At 44.1% G+C, this 20,187-nt stretch overlaps 1 protein-coding gene across 1 annotated transcript in view; it reads right to left on the bottom strand.

Moving 5' to 3' along the window:
* Positions 1-232: 232 nt before the first annotated feature.
* Positions 233-20,187, bottom strand: part of LOC109905055 (rho guanine nucleotide exchange factor 7-like) — a 38,014-nt gene continuing 18,059 nt past the window's right edge. The window contains exons 14-19 of the mRNA XM_031800131.1: positions 13,126-13,215; positions 12,178-12,366; positions 7,531-7,550; positions 4,315-4,385; positions 1,005-1,059; positions 233-844 (exon numbers count right to left, since the gene is read on the bottom strand). Coding sequence (XP_031655991.1) covers positions 722-844; positions 1,005-1,059; positions 4,315-4,385; positions 7,531-7,550; positions 12,178-12,366; positions 13,126-13,215 — 548 coding nt within the window. The 3' untranslated portion in view covers positions 233-721. The remainder of the gene's footprint in view (positions 845-1,004; positions 1,060-4,314; positions 4,386-7,530; positions 7,551-12,177; positions 12,367-13,125; positions 13,216-20,187) is intronic.

The raw sequence follows: 20,187 nt of genomic DNA on the forward strand, positions 1-20,187 counted from the left end.
GCTCCAGTTTCAACTGTTCTGCCTTATTATTATTTGACCATGCTGGTCATTTATGAACATTTGAACATCTTGGCCATGTTCTGTTATAATCTCCACCCGGCACAGCCAGAAGAGGACTGGCCACCCCACATAGCCTGGTTCCTCTCTAGGTTTCTTCCTAGGTTTTGGCCTTTCTAGGGAGTTTTTCCTAGCCACCATGCTTCTACACCTGCATTGCTTGCTGTTTGGGGTTTTAGGCTGGGTTTCTGTACAGCACTTTGAGATATCAGCTGATGTACGAAGGGCTATATAAATCAATTTGATTTGATTTGAGTACCAGTCAGTACCAATACCACTCAGTACCAATACCAGGGTCAGTTGTACAACTGGTACAATACCAGGGTCAGTAATACAACTGAAATGTGTCTTCCACATTTAACCTAACCCCTATGAATCAGAGAGGTTCAGGGAGCTGGCTTATTCAACATCCACGTCATCTGAGCCCAGGAAGCAGGTGTTGTTGGGGGTTAACTGCCTTGCTCAAGAGCAGAACGGCTCAGGGATTCAAATCAGCAACCTTTCGGTTACAGGCCAGACACTCTTAAACGCTAGGTGCCACTCCAGGTCCATGTTAGTTCACGGATGGATCCAAAGACATTCCTCATTATTATAGGTGGGGCCAGGGCCCTAGCTCAACACACACACAACCATGTATCTGCACGCAATCATATCTGCACACACATCATAAGTTAGTCTCGTCCCAGGTGTGGTTATTCATACTCTGTAACACCCTCCGGACAACCTTATCCAGCTCTTTCCGTGCCCTCTGCTCCTCCTCCAGTGACCTCTTCATCTTCTTATTGTCCTGTTGAGGGGTCAAAGGTCAGCTTCATATGCCACAAAGCATTCCGTTTGGTAGTTTTACTACTTCTTCCGTCATAACAGTGTAAAGTGTCGCATGCCATATTGAGTTGTCATAGGCCTGTCTTAAGCCAGCATAATGGGGACACAGAGGGGACAATCACCTGTTGGAGCTCCTGTACCTCGTCCCTCAGGGCATACACTACATCCTCCAGGCTCCTTCAACACAACACAGATGGTTAACACCATCCTACATAAAAATACATGATCATATACAGTAGGGCTGGGCGATAAATCAATATCAATAATTATAATTACTCTACTACTCTATTACTCTACTACTATATTACTCTACTACTCTACTATTATATTCCTCTATTACTATATTACTCTACTACTCTACTATTATATTCCTCTATTACTCTATTACTCTACTACTCTATTACTCTATTACTCTACTACTATATTACTCTACTACTCTATTACTCTATTACTCTACTACTCTATTACTCTACTACTATATTACTCTACTACTCTACTATTATATTCCTATATTACTCTATTACTCTATTACTCTACTACTCTACTATTATATTCCTCTATTACTCTATTACTCTACTACTCTACTACTATAATACTCTACTACTATATTACTCTACTACTATAATACTCTACTACTATATTACTCTACTACTCTATTACTCTATGACTCTATTACTCTACTACTATAATACTCTACTACTATATTACTCTACTACTCTACTACTATAATACTCTACTACTATAATACTCTACTACTATATTACTCTACTACTCTATTACTCTACTACTCTATTACTCTATGACTCTATTACTCTACTACTATAATACTCTACTACTATATTACTCTACTACTCTACTACTATAATACTCTACTACTATAATACTCTACTACTATAATACTCTACTACTATATTACTCTACTACTCTATTACTCTACTACTCTATTACTCTACTACTCTATTACTCTATGACTCTATTACTCTACTACTATAATACTCTACTACTATATTACTCTACTACTCTACTACTATAATACTCTACTACTATAATACTCTACTACTATATTACTCTACTACTCTACTACTATAATACTCTACTACTATATTACTCTACTACTCTACTACTATAATACTCTACTACTATAATACTCTACTACTATAATACTCTACTACTATATTACTCTATGACTCTACTACTCTATTACTCTATTACTCTACTACTATATTACTCTACTACTCTACTACTCTATGACTCTACTACTCTATTACTCTATGACTCTATTACTCTTCTAACATTTGTAATAATGTTGATATAGAATCATTAGGTACAACAGTCCATTTCACCTCTGTGACCCAGCAGGAGCGTGGGGAGAAGTAACAATATGCACGTGGAGAGGTACACGCCCACTAAACACTTAGCACCTGGAGTGATGGAGTAGCCACTATTAACCAGGAAAACAGTGGTAGTGATAGCCATGGAAAAGGAGCAGCTTCCAACAAAGAAATGATTGATAAAGAGGGTTGTACTGTTTCAGTCATTTGGAAGTGGTTTGGCTTTTAGAAGTCTGACAAAGAGCAGAGCAATGTTCGGTGCAAATTGTGCCGTAGACAGATGGTTACCAAGTCTGGTAAAACGACACATCGACCCAACTTCAACTGTGATGTACCATTAGTCTAACAGTTATAATGCATATTGACTTGCACTATTAGTTTTTTTATTTATTTTTCATAACTTGTCCGGGTTTATAGCTTTAAAAGCTTTTTTAAAAAAGACCAAAGAGTTCAATCTTGGTTTCATCAGACCAGAGAATCTTGTTTCTTTAGGTGCATTTTGGCAAACTCCTGTGCCTTTTACTGAAGAGTGGCTTCCGTCTGGTAACTCTACCATAAAGGCCTGATTGGTGGAGTGCTGCAGAGATGATTGTCCTTCTGAAATGTTTTCCAATCTCCACAGAGGAACTCTAGAGCTCTGTCAGAGTGACCATCGGGTTCTGGGTTCGAGTCCAGGCTCTGTCGCAGCCGGCTGTGACCGGGAAACCAATGGGGTGGCGCACAATTGGCTCAGCGTCGTCCGGGTTAGGCCGGCAGGGATGTCCTTGTCCCATCGCACACTAGCTACTCCGGTGGCGGTCCGGGTGCAGTGCACGTTGACACGGTCACTAGGTGTACAGTATTTCCTCCTCCACGTTGGTGCGGCTGGCTTCCGGGTTAAGTGGGCATCGTGTCAAGAAGCAGTGCAGCTTGGTTGGGTTGTGTTTCGGGGGATGGACGGCTCTCAACCTTCGCCTCTCCTGAGTCCGTACGAGAGTTGCCGCAATGAGACAAGACTGTAACTACCAATTGGAAACCATGAAATTGGGGAGAAAAAGGGGTATTTTTTTTTTTTACAAAAATACTAATAAATAAAAAGAGTGACCATTGGGTACTTGATCCTTCCTGACCAAGGCCCTTCTCCCCTGATTGGTCAGCCAGGCAGCCAGCTCTAGGAAGAGTCTTGGTGGTTCCAAACTTCTTCCATGTAAGAATGATGGAGGCCACTGTGTTCTTGGGGACCTTCAATGCTGCAAAAAAATGTTGGTACCCTTCCCCAGATCTGTGCCTCGACACAATACTGTCTCGGAGCTCTACAGACAATTCCTTCAACCTCATGGCTTGGTTTTTGCTCTGACATGCACTGTCAACTGTGGGACCTTATATGGACAGATGTGTGCCTTTCCAAATCATGTCCAATCAATTGAATTTAACACAGGTGGACTCCAATCAAGTTGTAGAAACATCTCAAGGATGTTCAATGGAAACAGGATGCACCTGAGCTCAATTTTGAGTCTCATAGAAAGGGGTCTGAATAGTTATGTAAATAAGGTATTTCTGTTTTTCAATTTTAATACATTTGCCAAATTTTCTAAAAACCTGTTTATTCGCTTTGTCACTATGGGTTATTGTGTGCTGAACATTTTTATTTATTTTATCAATTCTAGAAAAAGGCTGTAACGTAACAAAATGTGGAAAAAGTCAATGAGTACTATGAATACTTTCTGAAGGCACTGTATGTATGCACACAGTACTGCACTAGTCTACACACTAACTAACACAGTTAACCATCTAGAAACAGAAGCCTTCTGGATGGTGAACACCATCTCACTGCAGCACATGATGACAGAAACTGTGAGGTGTTACCAAGATATTCAGCCCTGACCAAAACGAAGAAGGGGGAGGAGGAGGAAGAGGAGGATGAGGAGGAGGTGGGAAAGGAGATGGGAGAGGTGGGGAGTAGGAGAAGGTGGAAAAAGGGAGGAAGAAGAGGAGGAAGTGGGGTGGGGAGTAGGGGAAGGAGGAAGAAGAGAAGGAGGAGGAAGAGGAGGGAGAAGAGGAGGAGGAGGACGACGAAAAGGAGGAGGGAGAAGAGGAAGAGGAGGGAAGGAGAAGGTCTTACTTCTCTCCAACCACAGAATGTATGTTGTTTATCGTCTCCTCCATGATGATCTCCTCTCCGGGGATGATGACCTGCAGCCCTGTGTCACTCCACGTCACCCCTGTTCCAGACAAACACAACACACTAGATACACTGCTCTAAGGTCTGTTTGGACTTCCAACTCCTAATGGCTTGTTAGAATTGTGGGAGAGTAAGCTGATCCTAGATCTGTGCCTAAGGTAAACTTCTACCCACAGCAGTTTAGCTAACATAAGTGACTGAGTTCCTGGTTGGTGATTGATTACATTATAAGAAAAGCAAAACGAGGACACAATCACATGAGACTGAGAGGCCGTGGGTTAGTTAGTCATGCACAGAAAGACAAGACACAATCACATGAGACTGGAGAGGCCGTGGGTTAGTTAGTCATGCACAGAAAGACAAGACACAATCACATGAGACTGAGAGGCCGTGGGTTAGTTAGTCATGCACAGAAAGACAAGACACAATCACATGAGACTGGAGAGGCCGTGGGTTAGTTAGTCTTGCACAGAAAGACAAGACACAATCACATGAGACTGGAGAGGCCGTGGGTTAGTTAGTCATGCACAGAAAGACAAGACACAATCACATGAGACTGGAGAGGCCGTGGGTTAGTTAGTCATGCACAGAAAGACAAGACACAATCACATGAGACTGAGAGGCCGTGGGTTAGTTAGTCATGCACAGAAAGACAAGACACAATCACATGAGACTGAGAGGCCGTGGGTTAGTTAGTCATGCACAGAAAGACAAGACACAATCACATGGGACTGAGAGGCCGTGGGTTAGTTAGTCATGCACAGAAAGACAAGACACAATCACATGAGACTGAGAGGCCGTGGGTTAGTTAGTCATGCACAGAAAGACAAGACACAATCACATGAGACTGAGAGGCCGTGGGTTAGTTAGTCATGCACAGAAAGACAAGACACAATCACATGAGACTGAGAGGCCGTGGGTTAGTTAGTCATGCACAGAAAGACAAGACACAATCACATGAGACTGAGAGGCCGTGGGTTAGTTAGTCATTCACAGAAAGACAAGACACAATCACATGAGACTGAGAGGCCGTGGGTTAGTTAGTCATGCACAGAAAGACAAGACACAATCACATGAGACTGAGAGGCCGTGGGTTAGTTAGTCATTCACAGAAAGACAAGACACAATCACATGAGACTGAGAGGCCGTGGGTTAGTTAGTCATGCACAGAAAGACAAGACACAATCACATGAGACTGAGAGGCCGTGGGTTAGTTAGTCATGCACAGAAAGACAAGACACAATCACATGAGACTGAGAGGCCGTGGGTTAGTTAGTCATGCACAGAAAGACAAGACACAATCACATGAGACTGAGAGGCCGTGGGTTAGTTAGTCATGCACAGAAAGACAAGACACAATCACATGAGACTGAGAGGCCGTGGGTTAGTTAGTCATGCACAGAAAGACAAGACACAATCACATGAGACTGAGAGGCCGTGGGTTAGTTAGTCATGCACAGAAAGACAAGACACAATCACATGAGACTGAGAGGCCGTGGGTTAGTTAGTCATGCACAGAAAGACAAGACACAATCACATGAGACTGAGAGGCCGTGGGTTAGTTAGTCATGCACAGAATGACAAGACACAATCACATGAGACTGAGAGGCCGTGGGTTAGTTAGTCATGCACAGAAAGACAAGACACAATCACATGAGACTGAGAGGCCGTGGGTTAGTTAGTCATGCACAGAAAGACAAGACACAATCACATGAGACTGAGAGGCCGTGGGTTAGTTAGTCATGCACAGAAAGACAAGACACAATCACATGAGACTGAGAGGCCGTGGGTTAGTTAGTCATGCACAGAAAGACAAGACACAATCACATGAGACTGAGAGGCCGTGGGTTAGTTAGTCATGCACAGAAAGACAAGACACAATCACATGAGACTGAGAGGCCGTGGGTTAGTTAGTCATGCACAGAAAGACAAGACACAATCACATGAGACTGAGAGGCCGTGGGTTAGTTAGTCATGCACAGAAAGACAAGACACAATCACATGAGACTGAGAGGCCGTGGGTTAGTTAGTCATGCACAGAAAGACAAGACACAATCACATGAGACTGAGAGGCCGTGGGTTAGTTAGTCATGCACAGAAAGACAAGACACAATCACATGAGACTGAGAGGCCGTGGGTTAGTTAGTCATGCACAGAAAGACAAGACACAATCACATGAGACTGAGAGGCCGTGGGTTAGTTAGTCATGCACAGAAAGACAAGACACAATCACATGAGACTGAGAGGCCGTGGGTTAGTTAGTCATGCACAGAAAGACAAGACACAATCACATGAGACTGAGAGGCCGTGGGTTAGTTAGTCATGCACAGAAAGACAAGACACAATCACATGAGACTGAGAGGCCGTGGGTTAGTTAGTCATGCACAGAAAGACAAGACACAATCACATGAGACTGGAGAGGCCGTGGGTTAGTTAGTCATGCACAGAAAGACAAGACACAATCACATGAGACTGAGAGGCCGTGGGTTAATTAGTCATGCACAGAAAGACACAATGACAGAAGGACAGAGGAGCCAGGAGAGGAAGAACAGCAGGAGGATGAGAGAGAGGCGTAATTCCTTCTTCATCATCCTGATCCATTCCACCTCATTGGTTTTACCTCACCACACCCCTGGCTGTTGCAGACAAAAATAAAACAACAACAAGAATACAGCGTATTTTCATGAGAGAAAAGACACCATTTTGTTTTCACAGTTCCTGTTCTAATAGTTTAGCCTGGAATCTTGTTGACAGTGACAACACAGTGAAATAAGGTTCTGACAAAACACCCCAAATACCAACTGCTAACAAAAGACAGATTTATTCACAACTCAATGATACAGTGTTTGGGACCTCTTGTCATACACAGTACCAGTCAAAAGTTTGGACACACCCACTCATTCAAGGGTTTTCTTTATTTTTACTATTTTCTACATTTTAGAATAATAGTGAAGACATCAAAACTATGAAATAACACAGATGGAATCATCTAGTAACCAAATAAGTGTTAAACGAATCAAAATATATTTTAGATTCTTCAAAGTAGCCACCTTTTGCCTTGATTACAGCTTTGCACACACTTGGCATTCTCTCAACCAGCTTAATCTGGAATGTTTTTCCAACAGGCTTGAAGGAGTTCCCACATATAATGAGCACTTGTTGGCTCTTTTCCTTCCCTCTGCGGTCTTAACTCATCCCAAACCATCTACATTTGATTGAGGTCGGTTGATTGTGGGGGCCAGGTCATCTGATGCAGCACTCTATCACTTTCCTTATTGGTCAAATAGCCCTTACTCAGCCTGGAGCTGTGTTTTGGGTTTGTCACGTTCTGACCTTTATTTCCTTTGTTTTGTCATTATTTAGTATGGTCAGGGCGTGAGTTGGGTGGGCAGTCTATGTTTGTTTTTCTAGGTTTTGGGTATTTCTATGTTTCGGCCTAGTATGGTTCTCAATCAGAGGCAGGTGTCATTAGTTGTCTCTGATTGAGAATCATACTTAGGTAGCCGGGGTTTCACTGTGTGTTTGTGGGTGATTGTTCCTGTCTCTGTGTTTGCACCAGATCGGACTGTTTAGGTTTTCGCACATTTATTGTTTTGTTAGTTATTTCATGTCTAATTCCTTTATTAAAGAACATGAATAACCACCACGCTGCATTTTGGTCCACTTCTCCTTCACCACAGGAAAACCCTTACAGGGTTATTGTCTTGTTGAAAAACAAATGATAGTGGGACTAAGTGTAAACCAGATGGGATGCTGGTGAAGTGTGCCTTTAATTCTAAATAAATCACCAGTGTCACCAAAAATCACCCCCACACAATCCCACCTCCTCCTCCATGCTTCACAGTGGGAACCACACACGTGGAGATCATCCTTTCACCTACTCGGCATCTCACAAAGACACACTGGTTGGAAATGTCTAATGTCCATTGCTCGTCTTTCTTGGCCCAAGTAAGTCTCTTCTTATTTGTGTCCTTTAGTAGTGGTTTCTTTGCAGAAATTCGACCATGAAGGCCTGATTCACGCCTTCTCATGTGAACAGTTGATGTTGAGATGTGTCTGTTACTTGAACTCTGCGAAGCATTTATTTGGGCTGCAATTTCTGAGGCTGGTAACTCTAATGAACTTATCCTCTGCAGCAGAGGTAAGTCTGGGTCTTCCTTTCCTGTGGCGGTCCTCAAGAGAGGCAGTTCCACCATAGCACTTGAAGGTTTTTGTGACTGCACTTGAAGAAACTTTTCTTTCAATATTCCAGATTGACTGACCTTCATGTCTTAAAGTAATGATGGACTGTCATTTCTCTTTGCCTATTTGAGCTGTTCTTGCCTTAATATGGACTTGGTCGTTAACCAAATATGGCTTTCTGTATACCACCCCCACCTTGTCAGAACACAAACAACTGTCTCAAACGCATTAAGAAGGAAATAAGTTCCACAAATTAATATTAAGAAGGCACAACTGTTAATTGAAACGCATTCCAGGTGACTACCTCGTGAAGCTGGTTGAGAAAATGCCAAGAATGTGCAAAGCTGTCATCAAGGCAAAAGGGTGGCTATTTTGAAGAATCTCAAATATAAAACATATTTTGGTTTGTTTAACACTTTTTTGGTTACTACATGATTCCATGTGTGTAATTTAATAGTTTTGATGTCTTCACAGTTATTCTACAATGTAGAAAATAGTAAAATTAAAGAAAAACACTGGAATGAGTTGGCATGTCCAAACTTTTGACTGGTACTGTACATCAGTCTGTATATATTGTAGGTTTCTAGGTAGGTACAGTAGGTATGTAGATAAGGTAGGTAGGACATTTTGATCACAGGTGTGGGATAGGTCCTATACATCATTGGAGCAAACAGAGGACACAGTTGGACAAAGCAGTCACTTCACCTCTCAGTTTTTGCTTTTCTTTGTTTTTTTCCAACCACATAATACACTGCAGTCACATGACCTGACCAACCACAGAATACACTGCAGTCACATGACCTGACCAACCACAGAATACACTGCAGTCACATGACCTGACCAACCACAGAATACACTGCAGTCACATGACCTGACCAACCACAGAATACACTGCAGTCACATGACCTGACACAATACGAGGACAGTCATATTCTTAGCTCAAATACTGATAGAACCACTGTTTGGCTTATTTTTTGTTCTATTGACATCCACTATGTACAAAAAGGAGATGATTTATTTTAGTTCATGTTGATCTGTGTTGATGAATAAGTATGTCACATATAACCTCTCCCACAAGACTAAGTTCTCTTTTGGTTGACACTTCCTCAACACTGACATTGTAGATTTACAGTATGGATGAGCTGTACAGGGACACTCAATATCTATGGCAAGCGTAATTACTAGGCTACACCATCCACTCAGTTTGATGTTATACACACACTGGTTAGAGGAGGTACAGAGACTGTTCATGGTTAACACATGTCAATGCTCTACCACAGAGGTTGTGCACAAATGAATCCCGACCTCACATGCTCAATGTATAAACGCTGATACCATTTCACCATCATGTAGAGAGAGGTTAACTGTATGTTCCACTAATTGGTTGTAAACATTGACATACACAGTGAAATTAAAATAATACTAATCACATATGTAATACAAAATAATTTAGGTAAAATAAAACAAATGATTTGTAGAAATACATAAATAACAAAGCCATTTATTCCATATATTGTCAGAATAACTGCGGAGAGAGAAGACTGATCTGCGGAGAGAAGGCTGATCTACAGAGAGAAAGAAGACTGATCTGCGAAGAGAGAAGACTGATCTGCGGAGAGAGAAGACTGATCTGCGGAGAGAGAAGACTGATCTGCGGAGAGAGAAGACTGATCTGCAGAGAGAGGACTGATCTGCAGAGAGAGAGGACTGGTCTGCAGAGAGTAGACTGATTTGCGGAGAGAGAGGAGACTGATCTGCAGAGAGAGAGAAGACTGATCTGCGAAGAGAGAAGACTGATCTGCAGAGAGAGAAGACTGATCTGCAGAAAGAGGACTGATCTGCAGAGAGAGGACTGATCTGCAGAGAGAGAGGACTGGTCTGCAGAGAGAAGACTGATTTGCGGAGAGAGAGGAGACTGATCTGTGGAGAGAGAAGACTGATCTGCAGAGAGAGAGAAGACTGATCTGCGAAGAGAGAAGACTGATCTTCAGAGAGAGAAGACTGAACTGCAGAGAGAGGACTGATCTGCAGAGAGAGAAGACTGATCTGCGAAGAGAGAAGACTGATCTGCGGAGAGAGAAGACTGATCTGCGGAGAGAGAAGACTGATCTGCGGAGAGAGAAGACTGATCTGCAGAAAGAGGACTGATCTGCAGAGAGAGAAGACTGATCTGCAGAGAGAGAAGACTGATCTGCAGAGAGAGAGGACTAATTTGAAGTGGACAGTAAACTGGGCCCAGTTTTTCAAAAGTTATCTATCTGGCTATCGGATAGGATTAAATGCATTGGAATAGATTAAATTGAACGGGTGTCCCCATTCCTATCCAAATCAAATCAAATCAAATGTATTTATATAGCCCTTCGTACATCAGCTGATATCTCAAAGTGCTGTACAGAAACCCAGCCTAAAACCCCAAACAGCAAGCAATGCAGGTGTAGAAGCACGGTGGCTAGGAAAAACTCCCTAGAAAGGCCAATACCTAGGAAGAAACCTAGAGAGGAACCAGGCTATGTGGGGTGGCCAGTCCTCTTCTGGCTGTGCCGGGTGGAGATTATAACAGAACATGGCCAAGATGTTCAAATGTTCATAAATGACCAGCATGGTCGAATAATAATAAGGCAGAACAGTTGAAACTGGAGCAGCAGCACAGTCAGGTGGAAGTTGAAACTGGAGCAGCAGCATGGCCATCCAATAGCTGATCCAATAGCCGGAATCCAGATAACCTTTGAAAAACTGTCCCCTGGGAATTCTTACCGTGGCATAAGGAAATACTTTCTCAGGAGAAGAGTTCTTATGGAAGAGCATGGTAATGTTTTGAAGGATACTAACAAATGTTTCCTACTTGGGATATAGAAACTGGACCTGCCAGGCTTGTGGCTCTGCTTAGGGCCTAAGTTGTACTGCTTTTGAGAATATCATTGTTAAGCTGTTGAAGGAATATTGAGTTTAAAAGTACTGCATTTTGGATTGGGGTAAAATCTGATAAGAGTGTAAATCGTCACCCTGGGAATGAAGCATGCATGCTGTTTATAGGGGACATTCGATCTCATATCCTATATAATATCCTATTAATACCAATATCGTAGAAATACTACTGTCGAATGCTGTGTCCTGTGCGTGAAATACTGCAGGGGGTACTACAACAGGGGTAAAAGCCTTAAGGCAGTCATAATAATAACAAAAGTATATCGAGTCATTGGAAATGTCAAAGGTCAGCACAACATTTGCTACTGTAATATATGTGGAAGAAGGAGCTAGGTTAGAGAACATGGTCAATAGAATGCCTTCCTCCCTGAACCACATCTGAATATCAGACACACAGAACCCCAGACGATGCCCAACACAAGCTACCTGACAAATACGGAAAGAGAGAGGTCAAGGTAACATGGTAGATTTTCAAACAAAGAGAGTACAATCTCCCAAAAATTACAAACACAAATAAAAAATAAAATTAACACAATAATAATTACAAATAAATTAAATAAATACACTTAAAAGCTGGTTGGTTTTCCTCTAGACCACAGGTTAAGAGGTAAACGTGCTGTGCTGTGTGGTATCGCGCGGTACGGTAGGGCACGACCACGGTAGGTTTGGGGGTTTAGTTCTGGTGAGAGATGCAGCTCTTACACGACGCTGAGCCCATCCTGTAACTGTGGGTCGTCCACACAGAGTCGTAGTCAGAGTCCTCCGACAGGTCTGAGCCAGTCAAGTCAGGTCGCGACATGCTGCTACGGTGGCCCGGAGAGTCCACGCTGGGCCGCTCCATGTTCCCCAGGACGTGGTTGTGCATCAGGTCAGTACCCTGCCAGGCTGATGGGGAGTGGTGCGAACGCATGGGGAGGGGAAAGGGGGAAGGGGGGTGTGGGTGATGCAAACCATAACCAATGAGGAGTGGATGACGAGGACAAACCATAACCAATGAGGAGTGGATGACGAGGACAAACCATAACCAATGAGGAGTGGATGACGAGGGCAAACCATAACCAATGAGGAGTGGATGACGAGGGCAAACCGTAACCAATGAGGAGTGGATGACGAGGTCAAACCATAACCAATGAGGAGTGGTTGACGAGGTCAAACCATAACCAATGAGGAGTGGATGACGAGGACAAACCATAACCAATGAGGAGTGGATGACGAGGTCAAACCATAACCAATGAGGAGTGGATGACGAGGGCAAACCATAACCAATGAGGAGTGGATGACGAGGGCAAACCATAACCAATGAGGAGTGGATGACGAGGACAAACCATAACCAATGAGGAGAGGATGACGAGGACAAACCATAACCAATGAGGAGAGGATGACGAGGGATGAACGATAGATTAAATCAGAATGGTAAGATGTAATCATAGTAGTACAACAACCCCCCAAAAAACAAATGATGAAATAAAAATAAAATTAGGAACGAACGTCAACAGAAGATTGAAGGAGTGGTGAGGAGTGAAGAGAGAGACAGAACAGAATGTTGAAAAGAGAATTAATAACTAACAGCAGGGTAAACTATACTGATCCTAGAATGACAACATGACCTGACATCAACAAGTGGGTGTGTCTGTGTGTTCTTACTGGAATTGAGGGTCTGTCTGGTCTTGGCGCTGGTACAGTAAGCTTCTATCACCTTCAGGATCTGAGCATCTTCCTCTAGAGCAGCTGTACCTGGAGACGAGAGGAGAGAGGTTAGAACAGCCTGCACACACACACAAACACACACACAAAAACACACACACGTAGAGGGAGAGACACACATACACACACAAACACACACACACACACACAGAGAGAGAGAGAGAGACACACACAAACACAGAGAAAGAGACACACACATACACATACAAACACAGACAGAGAGAGAGACACACACACACACACATACACAAACAGAGAGACACACACACAGACAGAGACACACACACACACACGTAGAGGGAGAGACACACATACACACACAAACACATACAAACACAGACAGAGAGAGAGACACACACACACACAAACAGAGAGAGAGACACACACACACACACACACACACAGAGAAAGAGACACACACATACACACACAGACAGAGAGAGAGACACACACACACACACACACACAAACAGAGAGACACACACAGACAGAGACAGAGACACACACACACAGAGACACACACACACACAAACACACACACACACAGAGAGAGAGAGAGACACACACACAGACAGACAGAGAGAGAGATACACACATACACACACAAACACAGACAGAGGGAGAGACACACACACACACAAACAGAGAGAGACACACACACACACACAGACACACAAACACACAGACACAAACACACGGAGACACCAAAACACACAGAGATACACACACACACACACACACACACAGAGAGAGACACACACACACACACACACAAAGAGACACACACACACAGACACAAAGACACTAACACACACACACAAAGACACCAACTCACACAGATACACACAGAGACACCAACACACACAGAGAAACGCACACACAGAGACACACAGACACACATACACCCAAAGACACCAACACACACACACACACAGACACACACACTGTTACGTTCCCCAGTTTCTGTGTTGTGGTTTTTTAGGTGTGTGTTTCAGGATGGCTTCCTGAAATCCCCCCCAAGCAGCTGATTGGTCGACTCCATGGCTAATTGGAGAGCTGACCCTGCCCCCTCGTCAGGACGCAGCTGTCTCCAATTACCAATGCCTTCTGAAGCTATATTAAAACCAGTGTTCTGTTGCTCAGAAACCAACATCACTGCTGAGAGAGATTGCTGCGAGAGGAGGCTGATGGCTGAGGGTTATAGCATAGTTTGTTTCTCAGAGATTTGGTATGTACTATGTTAGCTGTTGCTGAGGGAGCTGATTGGTTATGTCTGTTGTGTGTCAATAGGATGCAGTGTTTTGGTATGTGAAATTGTTTGTAATATTCTGTTTCATTTGTTCCCAGGGTGGGAAGGGGAAGGCACCTAGGGAGTGCTTAGGCAAGAGGCCTGCGGGTATACATATACCCATAGTATATTCACTGTCTAGGCACACTAGGTAAGACCTGGGCGGACCACCCCCTGTATTTTGGTTAGGGCACCAGGTGGTGCTAGTTAGGTAAGTAGTGGGTAGGCAGGTAAGGTAGGAGGGGGCTTTATGTACTTTCTTTGCTTTGGTTCCGTCCAGCCCCTTTTCCCCATATTACCATGTGAAGGAATAAATTCCTTGTAAACAGTACCACTCTCTCTGCCTTTGTCATCCTTACTCACACCTACAGTCCCATACGTCTTTCACTTCACGGGGAGTTGAGTTGTAGCAGGGTGTTGCGTTCCCTCTTCATAGAGGCGTGCGTAACATAATGGGGACTCATCCGGGATCCATTAACCCACCGGAGCCTGGTGCTCTCTGTGATTGGTGATTGAGGTGTGATGGTAGGTTGTGAGTTTGGATGACTTGTTTAGTTTGTGTGTATTCAGTAGACTGCATTGTACGAGATGGCTGCCTCAGCGCCCTCTATTGATTGTTTGGTGAGGTTTCGTAAAGTAGACCTTTTAGCTGTAGCTGACCATTATGGATTCGTTATCCCTGAGAAAGCCCTTAAGGCTGAGCTTTTGGTGCTAGTCAGGGAGGGTTTAGTGAGAAAACGAATTCTCTCATTGCAAGGAGAGGAGACGGGTAGACCTACCAACGCCAAGTCGGAGGACAGGGCAGAGGAAGGGGTTGCTCGTACCCACTTTATGTTGCCCCGATATGACCCTTTATCTTCTGCTTCGGGTCGTTGACGGGACCGCCTGGCTGAAGGTGAGGCTGGCCCGTTTAGAAATGCAGCAAAAAGATAAAGCGAGACAGATGCATTTTGTTCTTGACATTAGGAAAATAGAAGCCAACAAGGAGGTGAGGAGCGGACAACTGGAGCTAGACGCTGGCTCCAGTGCGACTCCACAAGCTGCTCATCATCAAGTCCACTTCGATGTAAGTAAAAATATAGCTTTAGTCCCTACATTCGGGAGAGTCGGAAGTTGATACTTATTTCTCTGCGTTTGAGCGTGTGGCTGCTACACTGCATTGGCCACTCGAGGTTTGGCCACTCTTGATAGAATATAAATTGTCTGGGAAAGCCCAGGAAGTAGTAGCTGCTCTCTCCCTGGAAGACAGTTTACACTACGATACAGTTAAAACTACCGTGTTGCGGGCTTATGAGTTGGTGCCTGAAGCTTATAGACAGCACTTCAGGAACCACATCTCACGTACTTTTGTTGAGTTTGCAAGGGAGTCTCTGTTTAATTGATGGTGTTCAGAGGTAAAACCTTTGCTGATATTCGGGAATTGATGCTGTTGGAGGATTTTAAAAGCAACCTCCCTGATAGAATTGTAGTTCATTTAAATGAACAGAAAGCGGTGACATTGGTCCAAGCAGCAGTGTTGGCAGATGAGTACGCTTTGACACACAAGACTGTCTTTGGTGCACCTCGTTTTGAAGGCCGGACGATTACGTCATCAGTTCCTCGTTCAGGTCTCTTTTCCTCTGACAACCCTAAGCGTTTTCATGAAATCCGTGAATGTTTTTACTGTCACCAAAAGGGTCACGTGTTTGTGGACTGCCCGGTTTTGAAAAATAAACCGAAACAGTCTGTCACCGTCCCCAAAAATGAAAAGTGTGGGTTTAGTCAAGTCTTTGGCCTGTCCGTTGGACCGAGTTATTGATTCAGCATTTGAGAAACCGGATCCTGTCTATGCTCCGTTTATCTCTGCCGGTTGTGTTTCCTTAACTAGAGAACAAGCTGATCAAAAGCCCATACAAATCCTACGAGACACCGGGGCGGCGCAGTCAGTAATCGTTACTGATGCTTTACCCTGGTCTCCTGAAACGTATTGTGGCTCGCATGTCATATTACAGGGGATAGAGAGAAAAAACGTACCTGTACCATTACACTGGGTCCACTTAGTGTCAGACTTGGTATCAGGACATTTCTGTGTTGGTGTAGTGTCTACACTGCCAGTAAAAGGAGTCACATTGTTACTAGGGAACGATACCACTGGTGGTAACGTCACTCCTGTGTTAGAAGTAGTAGACAACCCAGAAATCAGAACTACAGATGAGAAATTGGTTCAAGCATTTCCCCATGTTTTTCCTGCTTGCGTGTTAACGAGGGCACAATCTCGCAAGCTTGGAGATGTGGTGAATTTGGCTAGTTCCATTTTTGAGAATGTTGAGGTAGAAGACAATGCACCGAGTATTCCTTCTGCAATGCCGACAGTCTTTACTCCCGGAAAAACTAAGGCAGGTGAAAGCAAAATCGCACCCCAATTACATGACATTCTTTTGTCTGTCACCCCTGAGAAGGTGATTGAATGTCAAAAAGGAGACACCAGTCTTCGCAGGTGTTTTGCTTCGGTAATTTCCATTGAAGAAGCTGAAACTAGAGACTGCCTACTTTATGGAAGCAGGAGTTTTGATGTGTAAATGGGCAGCTCATGACACCGTTAATGACTGGAGTCAAGTGTGTCAAGTGGTTGTTCCTACACCATTCCGACAGCAGGTTCTGTCCCTCGCCCATGACCAGACGTGGTCCGGACATTTGGGGATCACAAAGACTTAACCGGGTCCTTCGTCATTTTTTCTGGCCAGGTTTGAAGTCAGACGTGGTCCAATTTTTGTAAAAGTATGTCAACTCACTGGGAAAGTGAATCAAACAGTTCCTCGTGCACCGCTCTGCCCGATTCCTGTGGTGGGGGGAACCGTTTGAACGAGTGATAATTGATTGTGTAGGTCCATTGCCGAAAACCGGGTCAGGTAACCACTTCTTACTAACAATAATGTGCAGTGCTACTCGATACCCAGAGGCTATTCCTCTCCGTACTATAACGGCTAAGACTGTGGTGAAGGCACTAGTGAAGTTCTTCTTTACGTTTGGACTCCCTAAAGTAATCCAAACTAATCAGGGATCCAACTTCATGTCAAAACTGTTCTCAAATGTGTTAAAGACATTGTGTATTTTCCATCAGGTCTCCAGTCCGTATCATCCAGAGTCAAGGGGCTCTAGAACGCTGGCATCAGACGCTAAAGGCAATGCTACGCAAGTATGGCATGGATACCAGTACTGATTGGGATGAGGGGGTGCCCTTTGTCCTTTGCTATTAGGGAAACAATACGAGTCCATAGGGTTCAGCCCTGGTGACCTTGTGTTTGGACACACCCCAAGGGGTCCGCTGAAAGTTTTTTTTGAAGGAGCATATCTTATCTCTTACACCCAGTAGCGCCCCTAAAAATGTGTTGGATTATGTCAGTAAGATGCAGGAGAGACTGCACGCCGCATGTGCGTTAGCCCAAAAGTCTCTCTCCTCGTCTCAAACGCATGAAGTTGCATTATGACAAAAAGGCTGTTGGCCGTTCTTTTGCAACAGGGGATCAAGTTTTAGTTTTGCTGCCAATCCCTGGCTCATCTCTGTCAGCACGTTTTTCTGGGCCATATCTTGTGGAAAAGAAACTCAGTGACACCAATTATGTGATAAAGACCCCAGACTGAAGGCGTTCTTCCCGTGTGTGTCATGTTAACATGCTGAAAACATATTATATGTGATTCTCCTAACAGTTCCTCAGGTTAGCCGGTCCAGCCCGCAGTCTCCAGTGTGGCTGCGGTGGTGCTGAAGCCTGGCTGGGACCTAGAGGAGGATAAGGAGGACGGGTTGGAGTTACACCATACGTTACAGCAGTGTAAACGCCTATGTAAATCAGATGCTGAAGAAGTTACCCTCTCAAATGGAACATTTGGATAACGATTAAACTAAGGATCTTATCCTATTGATAAACTGTTTTCTCAGTGTTTCAGGACGTTCCAAGTTGCACGTCCATCTTGGAACATGACGTGGATGTGGGGAACCCTGCTCCTATACGTCAGCATCCGTACCGGGTTAATGCTAAGAAAAGCGAGGTAATGAAAAGTGAGGTAGCTTATATATTACAGAATGACATGGCAAAACCCAGTAACAGCTCCTGGAGTTCCCCATGTATTCTTGTTCCTAAGCCTGACGGTACGTCCTGCTGCCATACGGACTATCGTTGCGTAAATGCAGTTACAAAGTCTAATTATTTTCCTCTACCTCGCTTAGATGACTGCATTGATAGAATTGTCTCTGCTGCTTACGTTAGTAAGTTTGATTTGCTAAAAGGTTATTGGCAGGTGCCTCTGACCTCTCGAGCTTCTGACATATCGGCATTCGTTACGCCTGATAACTTTGTACAATATACTGTGATGCCCTTTGGTATGTGTAATGCACCTGCTACTTTTCAGCAGCTAGTTAACATTGTGTTTGCAGATGTGCCAAATTGTACTGCTTACCTTGACGATGTGGTGATACATTCGGGCTACTTGGTCTGATCATCTCGCCACCTTGAAAAGTATGTTTCAGCGGTTGGAGAATGCTTCTTTACCCCTCAATTTGGCCAAGTGTGAGTTTGGGAAGGCTGCTGTGACTTACTTAGGGAAACAAGTGGGACAAGGTCAAGTGCGCCCAGTAACTGGAAAAGTGGAAGCAATTGCTGCTTTTCCTGCTCCCACGACTCGCCGCCAGTTGCGCAAATTCCTGGGGATGGTAGGGTACTATCGTATAGTCTGTAAGAATTTCTCGATGGTAGTAGCTCCCCTTTCATCTCTGCTTAGTCCCAAGGTACCATTTAAGTGGTCCAAGGACTGTAATTATGTTTTTGAGTGCGCTAAAACGCTACTTTATAGTGCCCCAGTGCTTGCCGCCCCCAACTTTGACTAACCTTTTAAGTTGGAGGTAGATGCTAGTATTGTGGCGGTGGGTGTGGTTCTCTTACAGGAAGATGAAGACGGAGTGGATCGGCCCCTCAGTTTCTTCTCGTGTCAGTCAAGGTACTCCACAATTGAACAAGAGACCCTGGCTTTATTGCTAGCCTTACAGTTCTTTGAGGTATATGTGGGATCCAGTGCGGTGCTGAAACTGGTCTTCATGGACCATAATCCTTTAGGTTTTTTTTGAGGCAAATGTACAATCAGAACTGCCGCCTTATGCGTTGGGCTCTGATTGTACAAGGGTATAATGTACAGATGGCCTATGTGAAGGGCTCAGCGAATGTGGTTGCCGACGCTCTGTCACGGGTTTACGAACTGGGGATGCGTTGGTTTTTGTTATTGCAAACTGTATGTTTGCATTTTGTGGTGGGTGCGTTACGTTCCCCAGTTCCTGTGTTGTGGTTTTTTAGGTGTGTGTTTCAGGATGGCTTCCTGAAATCCCCCCCAAGCAGCTGATTGGTCGACTCCATGGCTAATTGGAGAGCTGACCCTGCCCCCTCGTCAGGACGCAGCTGTCTCCAATTACCAATGCCTTCTGAAGCTATATTAAAACCAGTGTTCTGTTGCTCAGAAACCAAGATCACTGCTGAGAGAGATTGCTGCGAGAGGAGGCTGATGGCTGAGGGTTATAGCATAGTTTGTTTCTCAGAGATTTGGTATGTACTATGTTAGCTGTTGCTGAGGGAGCTGATTGGTTATGTCTGTTGTGTGTCAATAGGATGCAGTGTTTTGGTATGTGAAATTGTTTGTAATATTCTGTTTCATTTGTTCCCAGGGTGGGAAGGGGAAGGCACCTAGGGAGT

The sequence above is a fragment of the Oncorhynchus kisutch genome, linkage group LG2 (genome assembly GCF_002021735.2).
Source record: "Oncorhynchus kisutch isolate 150728-3 linkage group LG2, Okis_V2, whole genome shotgun sequence".
NCBI lineage: Eukaryota > Metazoa > Chordata > Actinopteri > Salmoniformes > Salmonidae > Oncorhynchus > Oncorhynchus kisutch.